This window comes from Motacilla alba, chromosome 4 (assembly GCF_015832195.1).
Source record: "Motacilla alba alba isolate MOTALB_02 chromosome 4, Motacilla_alba_V1.0_pri, whole genome shotgun sequence".
NCBI classification, from domain to species: domain Eukaryota; kingdom Metazoa; phylum Chordata; class Aves; order Passeriformes; family Motacillidae; genus Motacilla; species Motacilla alba.
Window position 1 is genome coordinate 55467445 of NC_052019.1, and position 23706 is coordinate 55491150.

A 23706-nucleotide genomic window follows, 5' to 3' on the forward strand; every position below is an offset into this window, starting at 1 on the left:
CTCTCTTCTGAGGCTCTCACTTTCTATTCCAGTGCAGCTGATAGCCCATTACTCTTAGCCACAATCTTCTCAACACCATTTTACCATTCCAGAAAGCTTTTCAAGAGATGCTTGAAGTACCTGACTTTAGGGTGGTTCTCCCAAGTATTTTCTCAAACCAAGGCACGCTCTCAACTGCATGCAGCCCAGCAACAGGAGTATGTTCACACAGCAGCTTTACACTCACACAAAGACACACTGCCTGCTCAGACTGAGCAACAAACCCAAATGGCAAAACATGGCCAATAAAGCCCTCATCATTCCAAAGAGGGATGAGAACTCCTGTCCCTGGGGTTGGCCTGCTCATACTTCTGGTGAAAACCCTTTCTTTAGCTCAGGATTGGTCTATTGCATTTTCAAACAAGATTCAAGATGCTGAAAATTAGAACTCCCTTGAAAGTAGGTTCTAAGATCTAACACAAAACAAAGTGAATGGGGTTGAATATAAAATGAAATTTGGGCTTTTCTAGCTTACAGAAGCTTGAAGTACAGCTTAACATACTGATGTTATGTGCCTTTGCAAAAAAAAAAAAACAAACCAGAATATATTGACAGAACTCTTCCTTTTTACATGCATCTTTAAATGCAAGCCAGTTCAAAGGTCAGGTGCTTTTCAAGAGTTCAGATTTGAGATTTTTTTTCCCCTTCCTCCCTTATTCCTGCCTTGAAATGAGTCACAACTGCAAAGTGAAGGATGATGTTCCCAGATAAGATCATCACCACACACAAAAACACACCACTTTGTTGCCAGGACCAGCATCACTGCACCAGAACACTCAAGAGTTACAGGTGAGATCTACTTCTGGCTGCAGATCTCAGTGGTTCTACAGGATCTCATGCCCAGGCATCCTCCACTAGGCAGTGCAGCTGCTCAAAAAATGTGTTGGTGGTTAAGGATATTAAGCATGTACACTGTCATTGCTGCACTTAGAAAACAAGGAGTTTTTCATTCTTGTTGGTATGCTTTCTGAAAGGTGTAATCTAAACACCGGAAGAGAACAGAGTGTGCTCTTCAGGCACACTTTGTCTTTTTTTCTACAGTTCTCCAGCTGCAATCATCCCTTGTGTGTATGTATGAGCCACCCTGGGCTCAGCACCTCACCATGCCCTGCAGTCCACCCCTGCATCTCAGCCTAAGGCTGCAGAAATCAGACAGGATGCCCAAGTTTGGGTTCCTGAAGGTGTGACACTTTTGTACTGGCTACCCTGCTCACCATAGCTGCTGAGAAAAAACAGAAGCAGCATTGATAGTTCTCAGAAAGTTGGATAAAAAGCCTAATATGAACAACTTTTAATTCTGAAAAGAGCTTCACCCACTCTGAGCATGCCATGTGGACTACGTCACATCACTGCAAGAAGTGCCTGCCAGTGATGCAAGTTGAGTAGTAAAATGGGTAAGAAAGAACAATTTTCTTGCTCTTTGCATTTATTTGGAGGTGCAGAAGCGATGCTGTCTGCATTACAATGTGCTGCTTGACATCCCAAGGCCAGAACCCTATCCAACACCTCTCCCTCCGTCCAATTTAATAATTCCTCTGGCTTAGAGATTCAAGTTTGACATACCCTGTAATGAGAGGTCAGGAGAGATCACACTACAGCACCTCCAAAACCAGAAAGGACACAAACCTGGCTGCATGGTGCATGGAAAAGGCCTCTTCTCCCCTTGCAACTCTGGCAGTCCTACACCAGTCCTATTTCTTGACATAGCAAAAGACCACTTTTCCCCCAAACACAAGGGAGTACTGTGAGCTGCCAGCCTCAAGGACACCAACAGGAGCACCTACTCATAGGATACATGCTGCCAAAGGCAAAATGCTTTTTTTGCACTGCATTATCCCTAACAGACTTTTAAAATAAGAGAGGGAATGACAGTGGGCACATTAGTGTCTATAAGCAAAAGAGACATGCCCAAAACATCCCTCAAATCTTGCCCAGTATTCCCTGTACCCTCTGCTTCCCAGATTTGCTCCTTGACTCTTCAGCTGGACCACCTGGATGTGAAGGGTGCTCATGAACAGGTTTAGAAAAGGACTGCTGATTCTTCCTGCACTGTCTGACATGCAAAGCTGCTCTTTCACAGGCTGCTAAGTGAAGGCACGGGTTTGTTATGGCAGGCGAGGTCCCTGTCCCGCAGCAGTGACACCCAGGCAGTCACCAGCAGACGTGGAGCCCCACCTCAGCGAGTGCTCTCTCACCAAACATGCTCCAACATGCTCCTAAGTGTCAGCCACACACACATGCTTTTAATTGACATTCAGGGAAGAGACATGTAAAAGCATTTCTAAATCACTTCTGATTATCTTTTAAGGCATTCATAACCTCAGTAAATCCCATCGCAGTAAGAGCTTAAGGACAAAATAAATTAAAGAGAGCTGATGCTATGGGAAATGCTGTGTGAATTAAATATGTGCCAATCCAGGCTTAATAGGCTGCTCAAGAACCAGGGACATGGGCAAATCACATCTGCAAAATCATTCAGCAAGGAGAATTGGGATCATGTCTGCAGCAATGAGGAAAACTTGCTAATTTTTGTACTTTGCTCTCCAGTCACAGTGCAGGCTCTGACACCAACATTAAAACTGAGCCATGATCCATCCACGGCATACAACAGCCTCATAAGAAGCCTGTGGTAGCATCCTGTCTTGGGCAAGACAAAAGCTCTGTGACAGTGGCAAGGTCTGGCTCCCCAGAGAAAGGTGACTGCTCATGCTGCTTAGTGCACCAACACAGCCCTATCACAGATGCACAGGGGTCATGACGTGGTTTAGAAATGCTTTGAACTGATCTCTAAGCAAAAGCAAACTTTTTACAGAGCATTCACAAGGAAAAAGTGCATATTTAACTGAGTGGGTGAAGAGCAAACCCCTCCCTCCTCCCTGCCTGCCCCCCTGTCCAAGCGCAGACCTGTTCTCTGGGATGCAGGAAGGTCACTGGCTGCAGGCAGAGTACCTGTTGGTCCAGTAGGTAATGCATAAGCCACAGAAGTTGCTGGAAGTCCTGGCCTGCCATGCTGAAAGGATGTGCCAGAAGGAGGAACAGGGAAGGAAGAGATGGGATTCAGGCTCGTTGGGGAGGGTTGAGGCTGCCCAGGGTACAGCGAGGAGGGCATGGAGAGGGCAGGGGCAGAGGGCAGGTAGGAAGGGGTGGTGTTAGGGGCAGGGCTGGGGTAAGAGGCTGAAGCAGGGGCAGCAATAGGTTGCTGAGGCTGATAGAGAGCTGGTCCCCCAGTTCCAGAGTACTGCTGTGTGGCCTGATATGCTACAAACAGGGAGAAAAAACAGTCAGTGAGTTCACAACAGAGCAGCAGGTTTCATCTGCCTCTGCTTCCTTCTTCACTTGACTCTCCTCTCTTCATGCCCCTACCCCCTGAAACCACTTACCTGCCCAGCCAAATCCTGGCTCCCACAACTCTGACTGCTTAAATCCCCATCCTTCCACTGGGAGGCACAGAGAGGATGGCCTTGGCTCAAAGGACTGCTGCTCTCCCACACACACCCTCCAGCCCACAGCCACCATGATGCCTGGAGTGGGGCTGGACACATGGACACTGCTGTCTTCTGGACCACAGCAATCCTCACGAGGGCTCTCAGAGAAAGGAAAGCCCTGTCCCAGGTTTTCACAAAGGGAAAACTTAGGCCAAGGAAATGAATACAAACTCTGGAAGGGAATTTAAGCTCACAGCCTTTCACTGTGGGTTCTGCAGCCTGATTGCACTGCCTCTGCCCATCTATGGCCCATTTTCCTCCCTCGTGCCAGTACTTTCAGTCCCTGCTTTGAGTGAGTCAGGGCTCTGCCCCCTTCTTCACTCACCTCTACTACTGCCCTCATTTCCTCATCCCCTCTCCCATTCCCACGGAGCCCCAATGAGGAATGAATGGCCCAGCCGCACACAGATGAGCTGTGTCTCTCTTTACCAGGCCTGTGCTGCTTTCCCAGGACTCAGACTTTGGAGTCTCTGACCCTGGCACAACCTTGGGCCAGGCCAGCTAGGAGTGAGTCTGAGAGCTGTGGGTAGGCACCTCAGCAGAGGAGGAATGATTGACAGAGAGTGTCTGACACCTGCACCCCACCAAGAAATGACAGCCCTCACCTCATCTTTCTCCCCATCCTACAAGAACTGTGGGACTGGCTTGGTCTGAACACTCCCAGCCACAAGGAGGGGGCTCAGTGTTATCCCTGAGTTAAGGCTGGCCCACCCGGCTGGGAGGGAGAGGGGCAGGCTGCTGTTACTCACGCTGTGGGTACGCCGGCCGTGTTCCTGCTTGCGAGTACATGCTGTAGTTGGAAGACGTGGCTTGCTGTGGTGGCATGCTGGGGCCAACAGCACCCGGCATAATAAACCCTGGAGGAGGTGGGTTGTCCCCCTGTCAAAAAAAAAATTACAGGAAAAATGGGAGAGACAGGATTTCATTAGTAATGGTAATGCAGCGCTGAAGCAGAACTGCAGCAAAAGGATGAGTTCATGTTTCAAGGCCTGAAACCATATTCCCTGGAAGAAGGGAATCAACAGCACAGGGGCAAATGCCTCCAACCACCCCGGTGCCTTAGGGTGCCCAGCACAGCACTGAAAGCACAGCTGGATGTGCAGTGACTTGAGCAGCAAGCAGAGCAGCACACACCTGCCTGCACAAGGAAGAGCTCCCTGCCAGTGCTGCCTGGTGCTCAGGCAGCCCGAGAGCACCCTGCCATCTTCCAACTAAACTTAAATGGCAACTCTGCAGCTTCTAATCTCCATGGAAAAGGGGGAAAGGAAAAATCACACTTCAGATATTCCAGTGGGGGCAAGGGCTGGGGATACTCAGGTCACACTGAGCTCCCACTGAAGACTTTCCAGTGCCACTCCTCTGGGCATTGGTGAAAAAAAAGTAAGGAGATGCAGAGGAGTAAAACCAGAGCACACATGGGAGCTGCTCCATCCACCTATCTGTACAGACTGTGCCAAGAATACAGATTACACCAGGGGACACTGGGGTGGAGCAGAGGCTCAGAGAGGAATAATGAAGGTTATACCTGTGTGTCAGAGGGACAGCCTGCAGGAGGATGGCTGGGAAGGGCAGTAGGAGTTTTGTTACTCCAGGTAGTGACAGTAGGGGCAATTCTAACCTGAATCGAACAAAGAAATACCAATCATGGAAAACAAAACAATAAAAAAGTCTAAAGGGTTTCACAAATCAAGATGCAAAGAAGTGAATGCAAGAAGGTTTGCATGCTGGCACTTGTAACAGCCATAAAATCTCAGAGGAAGAAGGGAATTGCATTCAAGACAGACAAAAATCACTGGAGCCAAAGTGAATTGCAGAGTGAGGACGAAGCACAGTGTTGCAGCTGGAATAGGCTGTGGAGCAAGTGCAGTGTTATGTGTGCCAGTCAGCCAGGTCTCCATCTTTCATCACATTTTCCTACTGCAGAAGCCTCCCCACCACTGGTCCACAACAGTGAGCATCACTAACCACAGCTGCAAGCCCCAGGTTGCATGTTAAATTCAAACATATGCCTCACACAGAAGGAAGTCTGTTCAAATTGAGCTTCAGATGAATTTAAAGAGGTTAAAATATAATTTTAAAAGGTTAAAAACTGATATTCACCTCTTGCACATGCACAAATACACATCTTAATGATAACTGCTTCCCAGCCAGTCTCCCATAGCTCCTTTCCTCCATCTTCTTTCTTTGCCACTCCAAAGAACTTCAACTCCATAGAACCACTCCTACCTTTCTGCTGGGACAGAAATCAAGAACTTCCTGTGCCTGGGACATTCCTGAGCAAGGAGTGGGCAGGCTGCCCAACGCAGGACACATGGCTGGGGTTCAAGGATATAAGCAGAGGGAAAGTTGTGACCCTGCAGCCCTGGCTGGCTCAGCTGGCTTGAGTCTGTATGTCTCTAACCCCACACAGTGCTAAGCTAATGGTGCAGTCAGCTGCACAACAGCCACTGCTAATGCCTGCATAACTCATCACCAGAGAATCTGAAAGACTTTTCACCCCCTTTCACGCCTGGTTTGTTCAGATGAAAAAGAGGGTTCAACAAAACTATGCTGAAGGGAATCCAAGTGTTAAGAACATGTTCCTATTTGGGACAGCAGTTAAACAGAGGCTGCCTCAAGCTTGAACAAGTCCTTCATACACACTTTCTTAAAAGGAAGTCAAATCAAGTATCCTAACACTCAAACATTTCTCTCCCTTCGGGTTCATCAGCTGGGAACCTCTCTGACTGACACCTGTCCCCTTCAAGCCCTTCCTGCTGAGGATGAACTCCCTGAAAAGCCAGCAACACAGGGGGATTGTAACTCCCAGTGAACTCCTGGGGTTCTGATACACCCAGCCTTTAATTATTGAGCAGGGCTTGCTGAAATAATTGCTTGAGGCACTTCAGAAACAGTGGGAGAAAGGGAACTCGGGTTTAAAACACCATTGCTCACATCTCAACATCTAGAGGAGAGCTGCTATTCTCCAGAGCCAAACAGGACACACAGAGCTTCACTTCTCAAGGCAACTCATTAGTTACAAGGAAGAAGGCCAAAGACACAGACAGCAGAGTAGACTTGATTATTAATGATGATGCATTTAAAATCATATGCAATGGGGTTAGCAAGGTAAATCCTGGATGAAGGCTTTGTCCCTTCTGAAACCTACCTTGCTAACACCCTGGAGAGAAGGCAGAGGCACACACTACTGCTGACATTGAGAATGCCCAACTCCCCTCAACCTTTCATCCCTTCTTTCTTCCTGCCCTGGTTTTTCTGGCAGGCAGTGCTTGGGGGCAGCAGAGACAAGAGACACCTCTGCTTGTGCCAATCTCTGCCTAAGGAGAACACCCACAGCCCTAACACAGCTCTGCTCTCAGAAAAGCCCAGCCCAGAGCACCTTTAGAGGGGGGCCAGATGAGCTGCAGGACTGTGCTGGGGGATTAGAGACCTGGCAGTGCTATCCAAGCACACACACAGCCTGGGCTGCCCAACACACCACAGTGCCCTGATGGCCAGTGTGTTCTGCTGCAGTGTCATCCTCAGGTTAGAGGTAATACCAGAGAATTTTCCTCCCCCACTTCTCCTCTTCCTCCCTGCACAGCTCCCTTATTAGACTCATACTCACCTGGTCTTTCTTGCAGCACAGCTCAGTCTCAGCCTTCCCACCAGCCCCTGCCCTCTTACACCTGGCTGGGAAGGTGTTTTCACAGCAGGCTGTACCCACAGCTGCAGAAAAGTGCCCTCAGTTTGCTATAACCACTGCTCAGCAACTTCTGCAGCCAAAATCAGAGCTAGGAGCGGAAATAATCTGCCCCAGAGGAGGCTGGAGAGCAGCATGAGCAAGCCCCAAGGCCTGCAGGGATAGGACAATGTCAGGGACTGTGAGAGGAAGCACACAGAACTCCTGCAGTGCTCTCCCACACAGCTGTTCTTGGCACTGAAGCACATTTTCAAACAAAGGGGGAAACACCTAATCTTCAGAAGCAGGCTACTTGACAAGGTGTTTAAAGGATGTTTCCAGATGAGGAGTAAAGGAGGCATCTGTTCTGACTGAAAGGAAGCACCAGTGACCTTCACCACAAGGCTCTCAGTAGAGGTTTGTCACACAGCCTCAGATCAAGAGAAAGGAAAAAAATTATTACATCCATCACTCTGCAGAACTCAAGCACCGTGTCTCTCCCTTACTGGCAAAGGCCCTTTACCTGCTGGTAATACTGCTGGGCTGGAGCCTGGGGTGCCTGCATCCGTCCAGCCACGGGGCCAGCTCGCCCTTTAGGCATGGGCTCTCTCTCATATGGTGCCTTGAGGCCGTCCTGTCCCGCCGGGAGCTCTCCTTGGGCTCTGCAAAGCCTGTCCCGTAGCTGCACGATGTTTGGCTGCAAGCAGAAAAGGACAGTGAAGGGAGCTGAGATGCACTGCCTGGCACCCAGTGCATCGCACCAAGAGGCTGATGAGCTCCCTCTGAGCCTGCTTTATTTCATTGGAATAAGTCTTTTCTGCATGAGACATGAGGCCATTGGAACTGCCGGCCTCATTCCCAAACCAGCTGTCTACAAATATCAGCTGATGGAAGATGGGAGGTCAGAAGAGAACAACCAAATGTTTATGCCTCATTTCATCTGCCACGTCTGGCTTGCAGGAAGGACACCCTTTGGCAGCCACTGGCTGCAGGCACAAGGGTGTGAAACCAAGAGGGAGCACAAGTCTGTGCATGCCTGTCAGCTCAGCAAGGCCAGTGCAGGCTGAGGGGAACAGCCTGACTGTCACATTCCAAGGCACATGTCAAGCAGCAGTCCTGGTGCTGAACCGCACCATGCAGAGACCTCTGCTTGAAGCACACCTGTTCACAGAGAGGGAGCAGAGAGCCTGAAGGCCCCATACCTGGTTGGTGTTGGCAGGGAGAAAGGTGAGTGCTGCAGCCAGGCTTCCCTGAGCAGCCAGGAGGTTGGCATATTGGCTCATCTTCTCGGCCAAAAGGGCGCCCATGGCGTTCGGGTCCACGGCCTGCGTGAGCTGCACGGCTTTGCGCAGGATCACGACCTTCTCTATTAAATCCTGAAAGATCAGCAGGGGAAAAACCCACCCACAAGTGAGAAGAACAAAGTGAACTAGGCCCTGGCTTAAGACTGTCCCTGGCAGGACCCCTCTCAGCCAGTGGGGAGCCCAAGCCAAGCGCGGGTTTCCCAAACAGCCACAGCTGCACCAAAGGCACGGCTGTTCCCAGAGGACGGAACAGCAACCACCCACCAAGCACCTTCCAACAGCAGAGGCAGAAGAGTTCCAAAGAACTGCTTTTATCAAGCAGGATTTCAGAGCTCTATCAGCACTGAGCATGTCCACCAAGTAGATGCTTCCATAAAATTATCTGGGGACAGTTTCAGAGCAAACAGCCAACATCACACCTGTCACCACTACCGCACTGCCCATTTGTTTACAAGGCTTTAGTAAGTCAGTTCTTATCCATCTTAAAAGGATCTAAAAACTCCCTTGGAAGAGTTGTCCATACTTTCCTGGTTGTTACAGCATAATAGTTTTCCTGATATTCACCAGAAATACTCTATATCTTGCCTTCCTTGCATGTCCTCCAACACCAGAGCTGGTCTTGGTTGGGTTTTCTTCTAGTCTTAAACTATAGGAACGTTTTCTGTTCGCTTTTCTTATGTTTTTCTTACTGTATTTATACGGAAGGATACCATAAATATTCATGTCCCAAAAGTAAAGCCCTTTTAAAAATCTTACCAGAGATTTAATGAGACTGTACCACACAAAAGATTTCAACCATACATTAATAATAAAGATTGTTTTCCAAGCGTTTGTTTTTCCCTGCAAATCAGCACTTCAAAAAAGGCAAGTGAAAAAACCCCAAAACAACAGCTTCTATTGCCACTATTACAGTAAACAAGCCACCTAATTAGGACTTCAACAACATTTTCCAATTTTACAGCCTGAGAGACCAAAGCTATGCAATCAAAATGCAAATTCAAACTGAAGGTAAATCTGTAAATAAAGCCCTCAAAATCAAATTATTTTGATAATTCAGAGAGTTAATGACATGAAGCAAAACTCAGATACACATCAGTTCCTTCAATTAACTAAAGAGTCTCATAGCATCATCAAGTAAGTACTTTCTAAAACTGGTTCTTCAAAGGCCTTAAACAGATGGAAGAAACTAACATTGTATTGTAAAATAAATTATTCCATTACTGCTTCATTCCACTCTACTGCTTCATTCCACTCATCAACCCTATTCCCTCAAGATATCTGCTGTAAATAATGTATTTCACTGCTGGAAACCAAGCTTTGTATGTGCAAACCGCTAGGGAAAACTCTCATGAGAACCTTCCTATAACTGCCTCTCCCCTTTCTTCTCCTGAACTTCCAAAAGTAGCAAAGTCCAAGTATTTCCTAACCACAAAAGAGGCAAGCACTGGAAGACCCTTCTTTACCAAAACACTAAGTACTACAATTATTTTACACAAGAAGTGTATTAGTACCATTACCCAAAGAACAAGGCAAGCACAAGGGCCACTGTACTTCCCAGCACGTTTTCCAGTATCATATCTGTGTGTTACTTTTCCAGAAAGGAAAGGCTTGCATCCTGATGCACATCAGACAGCAAAGCTCCACACTAGATAATTTGATTTAAGAGCCAAATGACTGCAGTCTGTTATTTCCAACACTTTCCTTAAAAGAATTACCCACCTGAAGGGACAAGGGGCTGTTTCCATCCTGAACTTTGGTCCAACAAGCAACAAGTTTATCCACGTTGCCAGCACAAATGTAACAGAGGCAAGCTTGTGTCTGCAGAACGCTGTCCCCCTCATTCTCCAGCCTGCTACCCAGGAGATCTAGATAAAATAAGAACAAAGATGCTGGTAAATCACTCTGGGTATCCCTCCCCCGCCACTGCTGAAGCTGGGGAAGCAACATGCCAAGGAACTGTGAGCAAAGCCATGACACTGCTCTGGAATTATCCAGTCTGTGAAGGGTCCTTACCACAAAGGGCTGCAAACTCGTCTGGCCTGGCATAAGTGAGCACAGCAGCCAAGGCCTCTCTCCAATTCTGCAGGTCACAAGACTGCACAATCTCTTTCCAGTTCTTTGTTACAACTGCAGTGATGAGCTAGAGCAGGAGAGAGACCACAGTTAGGATCTTGTTAAGACTTCCTCTGTTGAATACACAGGATAATTTGGATCTGCTCCAGTGTACTCATCCCCACTATATCCAGGGTCACGACAGGTACTGCATTGCAGTTCAACAGCTGCACAAGAGCACATCTTACTTAAAAATGAAAAAAAATCACAAAACAAGCTCAGAGAACATGCAGAGGCTGATTATTCTTGCTACAAAATGAATAAGAAAAGAATACACAAATCTCCACAAGCTGTTGCAAATGGTTTTCAGCACTATTTTTGCAGACAAAATAACCTACCAAGTATTTAGCTATAAAATCTTCTACACAATGCCCAGGGAGATGTATGAATTTTGTTTGTTAAACTGTTTCATTCAGCTTTTAACCAGCTGCACTGGTCAGTCTCAAGCTGACCAGTGAGGGGCAGTTGAAAAGGCTGCATAAAGAGCTGGCAGCAATATAAACCTGAGCTGGCTGTAGTAACCCTACACAGGCTGCCTCTGCACAGCCCTCAGAATGGAATTCCAGTTTCTTCCTTCTAAAACTCTGCCTCCAGTTATTTTGCTTTGGACAAAAGACAGACTTGGCATCTGTGCTGCTCTAGAGTGAACAAAGTCCTTCTCATGCCAAGACTTCAAGCTCAGAAACAGCTGAACAAGCAGTATGTGTGCAGTTTGGGACCAGAAGAGAAAAAACACACCTGAACAACAAATGCTACAAGGTCAATGTTTGCCTGTCAGCACAAGCACAGATAACTGGTCAGCTCTTCATAAAAACACTTTTTTCCAAAGAATGAACTTCAGTTCATTCTCTTGCTAAACCAACTGTTCTTTTAAAGCCACTTCTCCTGTTTCAACCTCCTGTCACTATTTTCCCATATTGGTAGTAAAAAAGAAAGATTTGCACAAGCAGCATCAGCAGCCCCCAGCACTGCAAAAAGCTGAAAATAACAATAACCAGCTGGCCATTAACACACTGTCTCCTAGACAAAAGGGTGATTAATCTACCCTGTGCATACTTTGCTCTCACTTCTGTGCATGCAGTAAAACAAAGCATCAGCAAAACCTGTGAAGGCTGATCAGGGGCAGAAATCAACACAATGCTGCTGGCCCTGAGCATGGGTCACATGTGAAAGAAGTGACAGAACAGCAAACTGAAATGTGCCCTTCTTAAAGCATTTGTCTTTATTGTTGACAATCTATTAGTGTATATGCAACTCAGAGACACGGGAGGTGGGATAAAGAATACTCTTGTGTACTGATATTCATGGGGTGTGCCTGTTGTCCCCTTATCAATGCATTAAAAAAGAGTAACAAAAATCCTTCTGCTCCGAGATCTTACCGACTTGAACACTTACTAACATCTACCAGACATAAACCTATAAAATGGCAAAAAAACTTTTTAAGGTAAAAAAGGGAGTTGCCAAAGGCATATGAGCATGTTACTTCTGACCTGCAAACACATACCCTGGTAATTTTGCTCCGCATCTTGGCGAAGTACTTCTCCTGAGTCCGGGAGAGCAGCTCCTGCCCGCCAGCGATGGCCAGGATGATGGCGTCGGCCATGCGGTTGTCATGCAGGCACAGATCCACTGCACTTTCAAAGTTCCCTGTCAGCAGAGCCTGTGTGATCAGCCCATCCACATCTGCAACGACACAGGGGTGCACTTCCAAATGCTGCCAAAAAGCCACAGAGAGATGCAGCAGCAGGTGATGCTGTTTGACTGTACAATGCTGGCACAGCTGTCTGCAAACCAGCCCGCTCCCGGCCAGGTACTCACAGGGGTGCTCACCTCCACCTCCAGCCCCACACACACACGGGCACAGCCATGCCACAGAGGCACTGTCAAGCATTACTTACCTTGCGACACAGCAAGTTCCTAGAGGTCTAAATGGCCCCTAAAACAACTACCTGAATAGTGCCATAAAATGTCAAACCTAGACAGGGGTCAGTGGCTTCTGTGTTACTCAAGATCCCCTGGGAGTTGCTGTAGAAACAGCACTTCATGCCTGACCAAGCGCATCTTCTTTTATCACTCAGAGCAGCTGCATGTCAGCAATGGGGTACACAAGTGCTGTACAACTTCCTTCCTTCCTTAAAAAAGCTAAATTTTCAAGTGTCTTGAGATTGCATAAGAATGCAGTTAGAGGCAAATAATCATAATCCTTCACAATCTGTGCAGAATTTGCCTTCTCACTGGAACTCCAGTATCAACATCAGTACTTACAAATAACAGTACATACAATAAAATCAGTATCAAGGTTTTTTTGTACCTCCGCTAACAGAAATGTTAAATGTTGTCTTTGCAGATCCCAAATCTTCAGTTTCTTTTTTATGGTCCTTCAGCGTCTAAGAGAAAGGAAAAGCATAACTTCTGAGATGATGTAAACACTTAGAAAATACAAACATTTTAAAACCATATGGCTCTTGCACTGCAAGTTAAATTTAGAACTTCAGACTACCAGTCAACTCAGAGACCCTTAACTTAGAAGGGAAGGTTATCCCTGTGTGCCAGCTTGGGCAGAGGTAAAGCCCCTTTTCTTCACAGTAGCCAGTATGGGGCTGTGTGATTTGTCCTGGAAACAGTGTTGATAACACAGAGATGTTGCTTTTGCAGCACTTGAACAGCACCAAGGCCTTTTCTACTTCACCTACTGCACCTCTGAGAAGGTGCAGAGTGCATGGGAAGTTGGGATGAGACATAACCAGGACAGCTGCTGACCCCAAACTGACCCAAGGGATATTCCAGACCATTTAACATCATGCTCAGCACAATATAAAGCTGAAGGAAGAGGAAAGAGGGGGATGTTTGCAGTGATGGCATTTCTTTTCCCAAGCCACTGTTACATGTGATGAAGCTCAGCTTTCTTAGGGATGAAAACCAGCCTGCTCATGGGAAGCAGTAAATTAATTCCTTATTTTTCTTTGCTTTACCAATTAAAGTTCCTTTATCTCACAAGCACCAGCAGCCAGACACCTGGATCCTGGGTACCAACTTGCATCTGTAGCCATATACACACAACCCCCTCTGAGCAAAGCTACAATGAGAAAATCAGAATCCTTCACTTTGCTTCTCTTTTAGCTTTAACCCCTACCAAGAAGAGTCTGCCATTAATGCTACCTAGGTTCCACTCTGCTCCACTTTGAATTTCAGCTCATCCTTGAAACCTTCTGCCCTAGACATACACCCCAGTTTAATTAAGTAAATTACACAAGAACACAAGCTTAATTTTCAACACAGCAGTCCACAGTAGCACTCAGGACAGGAGTGCTCAGTAGACAAAGGCTGCTTTTTCTATAAAACTCCCCCAGAATTAAGACAGAGACTGCTTTGTGTGAGTACCTGGATTTTGGGATTTCAAACATTTCAATAATAAAAAACAGCATCAAAAGAGAAGTGTCTCTTCACCATCCATTTTCACAGCACAGGCTAAGCAGAGTGCAGAACCTGACCCACAAACCACCTGCTCTGTCACAAGCCATTGCTCCAGTACACTAAGGGAGCTCAGGAACACCCTGCTTGTTCAACTAAATTGAAGGACACAATAGACTAAAGACATTCATTTGGAGGGGGAAGCAAGTCTGAAATAAGCTTTATGCTTAGTTTGTGAAAAGGACACAGCATCTGGAAAATGATTTTGTTGTCAGATAACACTGGATGTGTGTTTGGTATTGTTTGAGAGCACGCTGTGACTACCACAGGAACAACGTGCCCATCCAGTTACTATATGTATGTGACAGCATGCCCTGAAACATCACCAGTGGCTTCAGGCCAGGCTCACAAATATTTAGGTAGGCTAAGGTCATGTTTGGCTGTGAATTCTCTCCTACAAGAGACATTTGTAAAGAGATACCCAGTATCTTCATGACTGCACACAGCAAAACCCTTACACTGTCAGACACACACGTCTGCCACTACAGAGCCTAAAGAATTAACAAGTAACCAAGCACCTGACCCAAGGAGAGCATTCTGATTTTAGTGTCTGTAACAGGCTGTTTGTTATGTGTGCACCAGCCCAAGATGCATGAGCCTTAAACCACTGCCCCCATCCCCACAGACAGCTGCAGACAGGCACCAAGCACAGGAAGCACGGCTACCAGCCCAAATTCTAATCCAAAAGGGAGACTGAGGGAATGGAGAAGAATGAAGTTGGCCTGTTCACACAGCAATACAGTATTTTCAGTGCTAGCGACACCTCACAAGGCAGAGGCTAGGTCTTCAGTGCTAATTAGAGACCTGTCCTCATATGTGAAACACAGGGTTGAAAACAATCCTGTTCAAACTGTGTGTAGGATCCCAAATTCTGACATGGTTGAGCACAAACTGCCTGCAATAAACCTGGCTGAACATACTGCCTGAAGCAGAAGAAATAGAATCCCAGCAAGAGTCCAGTTTTACCATTATAAATAATTTTTTGTATTTCTGTGTATCCTCAGCAGCAGGAAAAGCCAAGAAAATGAAATGCTGTTAGAAGGAACAAAGTAAATACAGGGGAGGTGAGCAGGGTTAGTCTAGAGGGCAACAGATACCTCTCCCAAGAACTGTTCCTCTGTAGTCTGGCCTTCATGCCCCTCGTTCGGCCCAGATCCATCAGATTCTGCAGGAGCCTTCAGCAGAGAGAAGATGCCATAAAAATCCACCAGCAAAAGAGGCAGAAATACTTGGCATTGCAGAGTACAGTCACCTTTCCACCAACCAAGTTAGAACCAGACTGAAAATCACAGAAATGCCTTGGCAATATATGCTTGAGCCTCACAACCAGGGCAGAGGCCCTGTTTCCTTGCTCCCTGTCATTACACAGTACCTTGTGCTGTTTTCATCTTAGCTGCCTCAAAACATGCAACAAAAGCTTTCTTCCCCATGAGGCAGCTACGGATGACTCTGAACTGTCTGTGGCACTGCAATTACAGTGTGGGCAGTGCCTGAACTGTAGTTAGCACTCTTGGAGGAAAAGTTATAGGACCACACCCTCAGTCCTGCTTTCTTTAAAGCCTGATGAAGGTGCTGCTCTTGAAATCAGGTGCCAGTGAGACCCCATATAATAACCCGTGACTGAGAGGCCTTCATTGGAAAAGGAGGGGAACATATGAGTGGAAAAGAAGTGGTTGGTTTTTTTTAAATAACACCTTCATCCTACTGAATGTAGGAACTTGCCACATGCTGGATTATTTGTGACTTACTTTGGAACAGCTATCAAGTGGAAAAAAAATGATTCTTACTTTAAAAATTACTATGGCATTACAAAAATAACCACAGAGTTACATACATGTGTTTGCTTACCTCTCCCAAGGCACCATCTGCAAGACCTTCTTTATTCAGAGCAGATGTGATCTAGAAAAAAAAGATTTAAGTAAGCACCCTTTTAAAGAGGCACCAAATTCTCAGATTGCAAAACTGGCACATGCAGCTACTATGTTGCTTGCACAACAGTTAACATGAAATTAAACGGTTTAACATAAAGCTAAAGCCATTTCCTCTTCCAGTCTGGGGATGGATTTACTGCTAAGATACCTGCACCCCAAGCTCTGATGGAAACAACAGCTGTCCTACACCTTTAAACCTTTAATTGTCAGCTCAAGGACCTTAAACCTCACTAGAGCTGCTGGAAACCACAGGAATAAAAGCAGTATCAATCCTTGTGGAATAGAGAGCCTGTCAGGAAGCTGTGGGTTCCTGACATCAGGCACTTGGCTGCAGGCTAGGATTCTCCAAGGTAAAAAAAGAGTTAAAATGCCCAGTTTCTACTGCTTTGCAAAGCAACCCATAACTCCAGATTCAATTAGGGCTCTCAAAACCAGTAATTTTATGTATAGAGTTTCTGTATTATTTCAGCATCAGGGAGCCTGGGTTTCACATTGCTCCTAAAATTATCTACTGCTTTTTGTATTGTAGGCTTTATTTTACTCTTGTAGGCTGGTTTGTGTTAAGAGCTGAGCTCAAATTGCTGGAGACAGTTTTCTCTTTCCTTTTTAATCACTAGTTTACAATAAAAATGAGAAATCCAGGACTTGGCTTGCATGAGAATCACAGGTTTTAAGAATATAACCCAGCCTTCCCACGTTCTTAACAGCTCATTACAAGAAGCTGAAATCTGTGATCCCTGTTTTTACTTTCCTAATGCTACCAATAATAGGAAAACCAAGTTGTGATTTAGTGAGCTTTCTATCTGGGTATCACATCAGATGAGCTGTATTATGCTGCTTCCTCACACTGAAAAAACATGGAGTCAACCTCTAGGTGGAATGTTTTCAGAAAACAGCTACGTAAAACCAGGACCTTGTAGCTCCTCCAATCTGTTCCCTAAATACTGAAATGATGGGATAGGTCCAGCATTCCAGGCCACCCAGTTCAGCTGCGCCCATTTTCCCAGCTTCTCCCCATGCACAGGGCATATAAACCCAGAGCAAAAGCAAGCAGTGGGTTTTAATCTCATGAGGCCACTCTGCAGAACCACTACTGAATTTCAACTGGATTTTATAACTGAGAGCTGCTTTTCAAAAACAGGATTACCCTTGCTGTGCTTGCCTCCACACAAATATTTAGAAGCTGAGGACAAACTGTTATCAAAACCATGATTTTTTTCCATAATCATATTAATTTTGCCCTGAAGGACATTTAATTTGTGAGCACAGTACACTTTAATGGAGCCAATCTTTGAAAATAAAACATTAGTTTGATACAGTGAAAATGAGTCAAATGTTAAAATCCACTGAAACAGAACTGAGGAAACACTAGATAGTTCCTGGGTAGACAACTGAAAACAATATAACCAAAAGACACAGCAGGTAACTCCCTGTAACACTGAGTAAAAATCTTCCAGCTGGGAAGAAAGGTCTATAATGATGTGCAAATTGCTTCCTGGTAATCCAAATTTTGCTTTTCCAAACATAACCACGTTTGACCTTTGGGTTTGCTTTTTTTCTTTTCCTTTCAAAAATGAAAGATGTCTCCCACAAACAAAAAATACTATCCCAGATTTTCCTAGTTAATGAAAACTGCTTACATGTTCTTCAACCAGAAAGCCTAAAAGCAAATCCCATTCCACCATGCTCGAGTAGAAGGATGTCACATGGCAAAATTACATGAATAACCTAAATCAATAAATATCAAAGCTTCTTGATGAGTGAGAATTTCACATCAACAATGGACAGCCAGATGCAGACATACCTCTGAAGTCTGCTGCCTGCTCTGGCATTTCCACTGAACATCCATATAGCAAGAAGACACAACTAATGAGAAAACCCAACAGAACAAACTATTTTCTGTAAGAATTCTGAAATTAAACTCTGAAATGGAAGTTATTTATCGCACATTTACCTTCTTCTTCAGATCATCCTTCTTGTATCCTAAGAGCTCGAGGTATCTAACACGTGAATCTTCTTCGAAGTTCACCTTTAAAAAGTTAAAGGCTATATTGCAATTCACAATTTTCCATTTTCTCCCTCACTGGCACGAATGACCCAGGGAGATTTAGTGACTGAGTAGACTGAAGGTAATAAAGAGAAATGCAAAAATCTTCAGTGACTTGGGCACCTGAGCAGGTGGACAAGGCTTCCATCTGGTTATTGCAGGTGAACAATCTGTTTATCTGCTTTGCTTGGAAAGCGCTAAACGCTTAGAGTGAGCAGTGGAAAGCTATCCCAAAGCTTTAATCCTTCTCACCGGCTCCCTGTACAAATATGTGCTGATGGGGAATATCCAAAACCATGGGATACCCTCACCCACACCTTTGCTTTGCCACGACTCCTCACAAACCCCACAAACACCCCTGGTCCTGAGGACTCTCCCTCTTCTGGTGGGCCTCCTGCAGTGCCATGGCTTATGGGCACTATTTCCACAGCCTGCAGCTTTTGGTTCCCAGCAGCTCTTCAGCTAAATGTGCAGAAGGAACCACCTCCTGCCTCTCCCAGTCCCTGGGGAGCTCCTGCAGGGCTGTCAGCCTGTTACCTTTAAGAAGGCCCACACGTTTCTCTCGAAGTCAGCCAGGGCCATGTCGATTTTCTTCTGGCAGTAGCTGACAAAGCCCTGGGACTGCACAGCCTCCTGCAGCTGGTTTGAGCGGGCCAGGAACTCCTTCTCTGTGACAACCTGGCTCACATAGACATGGGGATGCTGCTGCTGCTGCTCCATGCCCGGCTGCTGCGGAGGCTTGGAATTCTCAAACGTCACCAGCTTGCCTCCAAACTGGAATTGAAGCACACATACAGTATGTCAAAATACAAGTACACAGCAGGGGAGCATGTATCAAAATGTGTTTGATATAACACATATATGATTATTGTCCAATAACTGAACACTCCTGACATCCGCTCATTTATTTGTTTCCCCCCATCCCATTTGTCTATGCCTGTAAGGAGCTTGTTGGATAAGTAGGTTCACATTTAATAAGATTTATAAGCACAGCCATTCCTGTGCCTGATTTTTTCTCAGACAAAAGACAGACCAGAAACTGAGAGCTAGAGCTGTGGGTCTATGCAGTACCCAGCAACAGTGGAGTATCTGATGATATTGCAATGCAGTTGCCAAAGAAACCTTTACTTAACATCATTAAGTTGATAAATAAATGCTCAAGCATGATGTCTGCCCTGCTCTTGCCAGGCTGTTTAGCAGTTGAAACTCTACTGAGAGATAGGCAATAAGTAGTGACAACATTTGAAGATGTAAAATTAACACAAGAAAATAATTAGGAGGGGCCTATGACATTATTTCATTCTATAGCTCAAAGTTAATTTACACAAGCAAATGCAATAAAACCTGCATTAGAAAAAAGCAAAAGCCTAGCCAGAGAAAAGACTGACACCTGGCTCCTAGGAAACCAGGACAAGTAGGGTAATAAACAACATCATAAAATGACACATCAGTCAGTGGCTAGGCAACATCACTTCTCTTTGACAGGAGAAAATTGCATTTAATTAGCACATCAGATCATGAATAAGCAGACATATGATGCTGAAAATTGAGTAGTATTGCAGCAGAGAAATCAAATTCGAAGGGACAGGCTAAAATCTCCAGAAGTTCCCAAATAAATGGCCTGTGGGTTTAGAAAATAAGCCAAAAGTGGAGCCAAGGAGCAAAAAAGCTGAGCTTGCCATCCCCTCAGCCATCTCCTCTGCAAATCAACCAGCCATGGAGGAACCTATCCTTGTGCTGCTACAGCAACTCCTGTTACCTTGATCAAAGCCAGCCTGACTGTTCTCCACCATACTGACTCACAGGAGTGCACTTTGAAGCTATGAAGTCTCAGATACTTGCCCGGTTTGGTCTCATTCCCCCCAATGTATATTTATTTATTCTAAAGCAAGCACTGCACAGAAACAAAAGCAAAGCCCTAATGCCAAGACACAAACAAATGTCTCTCAGCAACATTTCCTTTCTGAAGCATTTTGGTCAGGCTTTTGCTGTCCCCAGTGCCCTGTCTGGAAGCTGTCCCGAGCATCTCCCATTATGCCAACAAAGAGGGGGAGCACCACACTGAACTGCCCCCTTCCTAAGGAGTTCAGCAGGTGCCAGCACTATCTCCCTACCTGCCAGGCCAGCCCTGCCCATCCCTGTCTCCTGCTTACCGAGAAGGACGCTCCCATGGGTCGCCGGATCCACTTGGGTGGTTTCTTCAGAGGCATCACCACGCTCTGTGGGGCAGTCTGCTGGGGAAGCTGCAGGGGAGGCAGGGGCTGGCCCGTGCCAAACGGATCGAGGTTCCCAAAAGACGAGGAGAGCTTTGATAACACAAGGGGGAAAAAACCAAAGTGACATTACTCTAATAAACGAAACATCTATTGGTGCTGAAGTGGTACTCCTGAAAGCAGGGCTGCAGGCAGCCACTGAAAACTTCCCACATTTTGTTCACCCCACCCTCTTTCTGTCCCTGTTCTGAACAATTTTCAACACCTGGTCAACTTGCTTCTGCCTCAGGCCATCAGCGCTGCCGCCCATGATGGAGTAGACACTGATGCGCCCGTCGAAGGAGGCTGCAGACAGCACAGCAGGGTTCCTCGGGCACCACTGGATATCAAAGCACCACTGGGTGTTCGTGGGCAGCTCGTACAGCACCTGGGGAGCAAAACCAAGCCCAACAAATCAGAGCTTTCACGGAGCACTCTGCCCGATACCAACAACCTTCCCGTGTGCCCTGAGGCTGGTCTGCTCTCCCGGCTCCCCAGCAGCCTCCCCATCACCACACACACTGACAGTGGGCAAACCCTGATGGTGTCCCAACAGCAGAACATCACACACCACTGCTTCGCCTCCTTCTCCTCCCATTAAACCTTCTGTTGAGTCCTCACAGGACAAATGATGCAGGTGGGGTATGTCTGTGCTGTCCCACTGTGAGCTGCTGACATCCACACTAGTTTATTCGGAGCTGATTTAGGTATCCTCACACACTACATGGAGGAAGTCTGTTTCCACAGGAAAACTGGAAAGGGTAAAACCTGCACCCTGGGCAGACAGCCTTTTGTGCCCTGGAACAGACGAACTCCCTTTACAGCAGACACTGAACCATAAACCAGGAGAAACTCAAAGAACAAAATGCTAGCTGTCAGCAAAATGCTGTTTCCTACGGAACTCGTTTTTATTTTTAATATAAACATGCAGCATGATTCAACCACATGTAAAAACTTCATAACAGCACAGGATCCAGCTCAGATAACTCATCTAACACTGTACGGCTTTTGCACTTGTGGGCCAATGTCTGAATTTTAGAAACACTCCCCATTCCACAGTTATTGACCACTGGAGGCAAGGAGACCTCCAGCATGTCTGAAGCCTTTCCCATGGTCTAGGGACAAACACTGTCTGAAAAACAGATCTGCATTCTCTTTGAAAGGCATTCCCAGGCCCAAAAGGGTGGGGTGGGATCACATTTGAGCGGCTCTCACTGATCTGCTACAACTATGGCAACCTACAAATGCTGGATAAAGTTCTTATAGAAGGAAAAAGGCAATTGCAACAATGATCCAGCCACACTGGACCCAAAACAAAAGAGTAGGAAGCATATACTTAGTTTAAGTGGAGCCATTTCCATCTGTTAAAATGAACAGGGACATCACTACTCAGTTAAGAGAGAAGCTGCAAGGAGAAATGTGTAATATTGACAATACCAGGAAGGAACCCTGCACTACCACAACAAGCTCAGAAGACACATATAGCAAAAAGGATAGGGGACAACATCCCACAGAAGCATCATTCCCAGGAATGCAAGCACAGGAACACGTGCTTTACATGTGCCACCTCTAAAAAAAACCCAAAAATGTCTGTTCAAAGTGGTATGCATATAATACCTCGCCCGTGTTAGGGTTGGAGCAGAGAATTTTAGCATCCTTCCCACAGCTAAGTAGCAGCTCTGGATCTGCCATACTCCAAGCAATGGCCAATATGCCCCTGCATGAAAAACCACAAGAAAAAGAAGACTTAAAGTAAATGCAAAATGGTGATAAACAAAGCATATTGAGAAGTTCAGCATTCCACGCCAAAATGCCCTCTTCACCCCTTCCTCTTACAGGAGGAGGAATTTTTCAATGTTATCAGCCCTTGTTTTGTTGAAACAGATGTTTTCTATTTTCTGCATGAAAAGGTATAAAGATACAGCGATTGTATCTGATAATTAAATGCAACAGTCATACAGGAGAACCTGGGCATCAGTAACAACATGGTTTGTTTGCCTGCAGTGTCTCTAATATCCAGTGTGCAAACCCACAGGTAAGGTCAGTGACTAGGAAGCTTTGCAGCTTTTTATTAGCAAGACTTTTAAGTCAGCAGAACCCACTGGCAGCAGTTTAGTAGAAGTCCCAACACTGTTCTTCCTTCTTACATCAAGCATTGGATTTGGAGCAATAAGGAAAATTTCACCAACAATGGAGGACCGACAAAAAAATCAACCCATTTGATTTTTTGCTCGACAAAATCATCTACTATACCCAAAATTAAGGCATTTAGGGGACTGAGGGGCACAGAAACTGTGCAAACCCACACAAGGATGTGCCTGGGTGCACCTTTACTACATTATTCAGCCAAAATCATCTACTACTAATTCTTTTTTCCTTAGCTTCCTCTTAAAATACTTAGAAATAAACATGTAGCTTCACTGTTTCAGCAGCCGAGTGAGTTTGTTTATCTATTTAATTGTGGGGCCTGTTTCCTTCAGAGTACCAAGCTCCAAAAACACTTCCAAAAAGTCTTCCATGGCACAGGGCTGGCTGGTCAGCAAGCCAGCATACAGCACTGGCTGCTGCTGAAATTGCCAGCACGAAGGGAGCCTTCCTCCCCAGGGAACAGCAGGAAGTGGGATGTACAAACCAGGACAGTCACCAACAGGGCAAACAGCACGGAGCACACCATGCTATGTGAGCCTCATACCTTGTGTGACTTTCGAGAACACGAAGTGGTGAGGAGGCAAATCTCAGGTCCCACATCTGAATAACAGGCAGCCTGTCATCCTCCGAGGCCAAAACCATCTGGGTGGCAACTTCAGGGTGCCACGCCAAGCCTGAGCAGTGCATCTGAGGGGAGACATCGGGCCAAAGCATCACATAACTGAGCAGCACTAAAGGAAAAAGAAAACTAGCTCAAATATGTCTGTGTGCACGGTAAAACACCACTGCAAGGGAATTTGCAGCTGTGTTTCCAGGCATTATTTCTGACTGCATTCAGACTGGGAAAATCTCCTGTGAATGAGAAGACTTGCACCTAAGTTTCCCAAGGTCCTTTCAGAGAGATTACACTGCACTGACTTTTTCACAGTCCTAGGTTTTAATGTGAGAAAACACTAAAGCTCACCATATAAACCTTTTCCTCTATTATTTTTATTGCTATTTTAATAAAAGCCAACATTAGGCAGAGGTTACTGTCATAAGAACATTGTATCACAGGACTACCATCACATGATTAAGACAGCCTACTGTGCTGCTGTTATGTCAGGCAACAAACACAGAAAACAATGAAAGTTACGAAGTTCATCAAAAGAATAATACAGTGAGGAAAGAGCTACTTCCCAACCACCCACTTCTAAGTTTCATTTTTAACTCTTGCTGTATCTTTGGAGTTTGTTATAGCAATATTCCATTTAAAA

At 45.8% G+C, this 23706-nt stretch overlaps 1 protein-coding gene across 8 annotated transcripts in view; it reads right to left on the bottom strand.

Moving 5' to 3' along the window:
* SEC31A (SEC31 homolog A, COPII coat complex component) overlaps positions 1–23706 on the bottom strand; it is a 39486-nt gene that overhangs the window by 8365 nt on the left and 7415 nt on the right. For 2 of the 8 annotated variants that reach the window (XM_038135607.1, XM_038135609.1), the window contains exons 7-23: positions 22995–23137; positions 21920–22019; positions 20529–20690; positions 20204–20356; positions 18588–18824; positions 17958–18032; positions 15921–15971; positions 15170–15247; positions 12913–12988; positions 12106–12284; positions 10503–10629; positions 10209–10354; positions 8388–8561; positions 7709–7882; positions 5050–5142; positions 4274–4403; positions 2944–3297 (exon numbers count right to left, since the gene is read on the bottom strand). In XM_038135607.1, coding sequence (XP_037991535.1) covers positions 2944–3297; positions 4274–4403; positions 5050–5142; positions 7709–7882; positions 8388–8561; positions 10209–10354; positions 10503–10629; positions 12106–12284; positions 12913–12988; positions 15170–15247; positions 15921–15971; positions 17958–18032; positions 18588–18824; positions 20204–20356; positions 20529–20690; positions 21920–22019; positions 22995–23137 — 2452 coding nt within the window. The remainder of the gene's footprint in view (positions 1–2943; positions 3298–4273; positions 4404–5049; positions 5143–7708; positions 7883–8387; positions 8562–10208; positions 10355–10502; positions 10630–12105; positions 12285–12912; positions 12989–15169; positions 15248–15920; positions 15972–17957; positions 18033–18587; positions 18825–20203; positions 20357–20528; positions 20691–21919; positions 22020–22994; positions 23138–23706) is intronic. The other 6 variants (XM_038135611.1, XM_038135608.1, XM_038135612.1 and 3 more) reach the window with 4 other exon arrangements.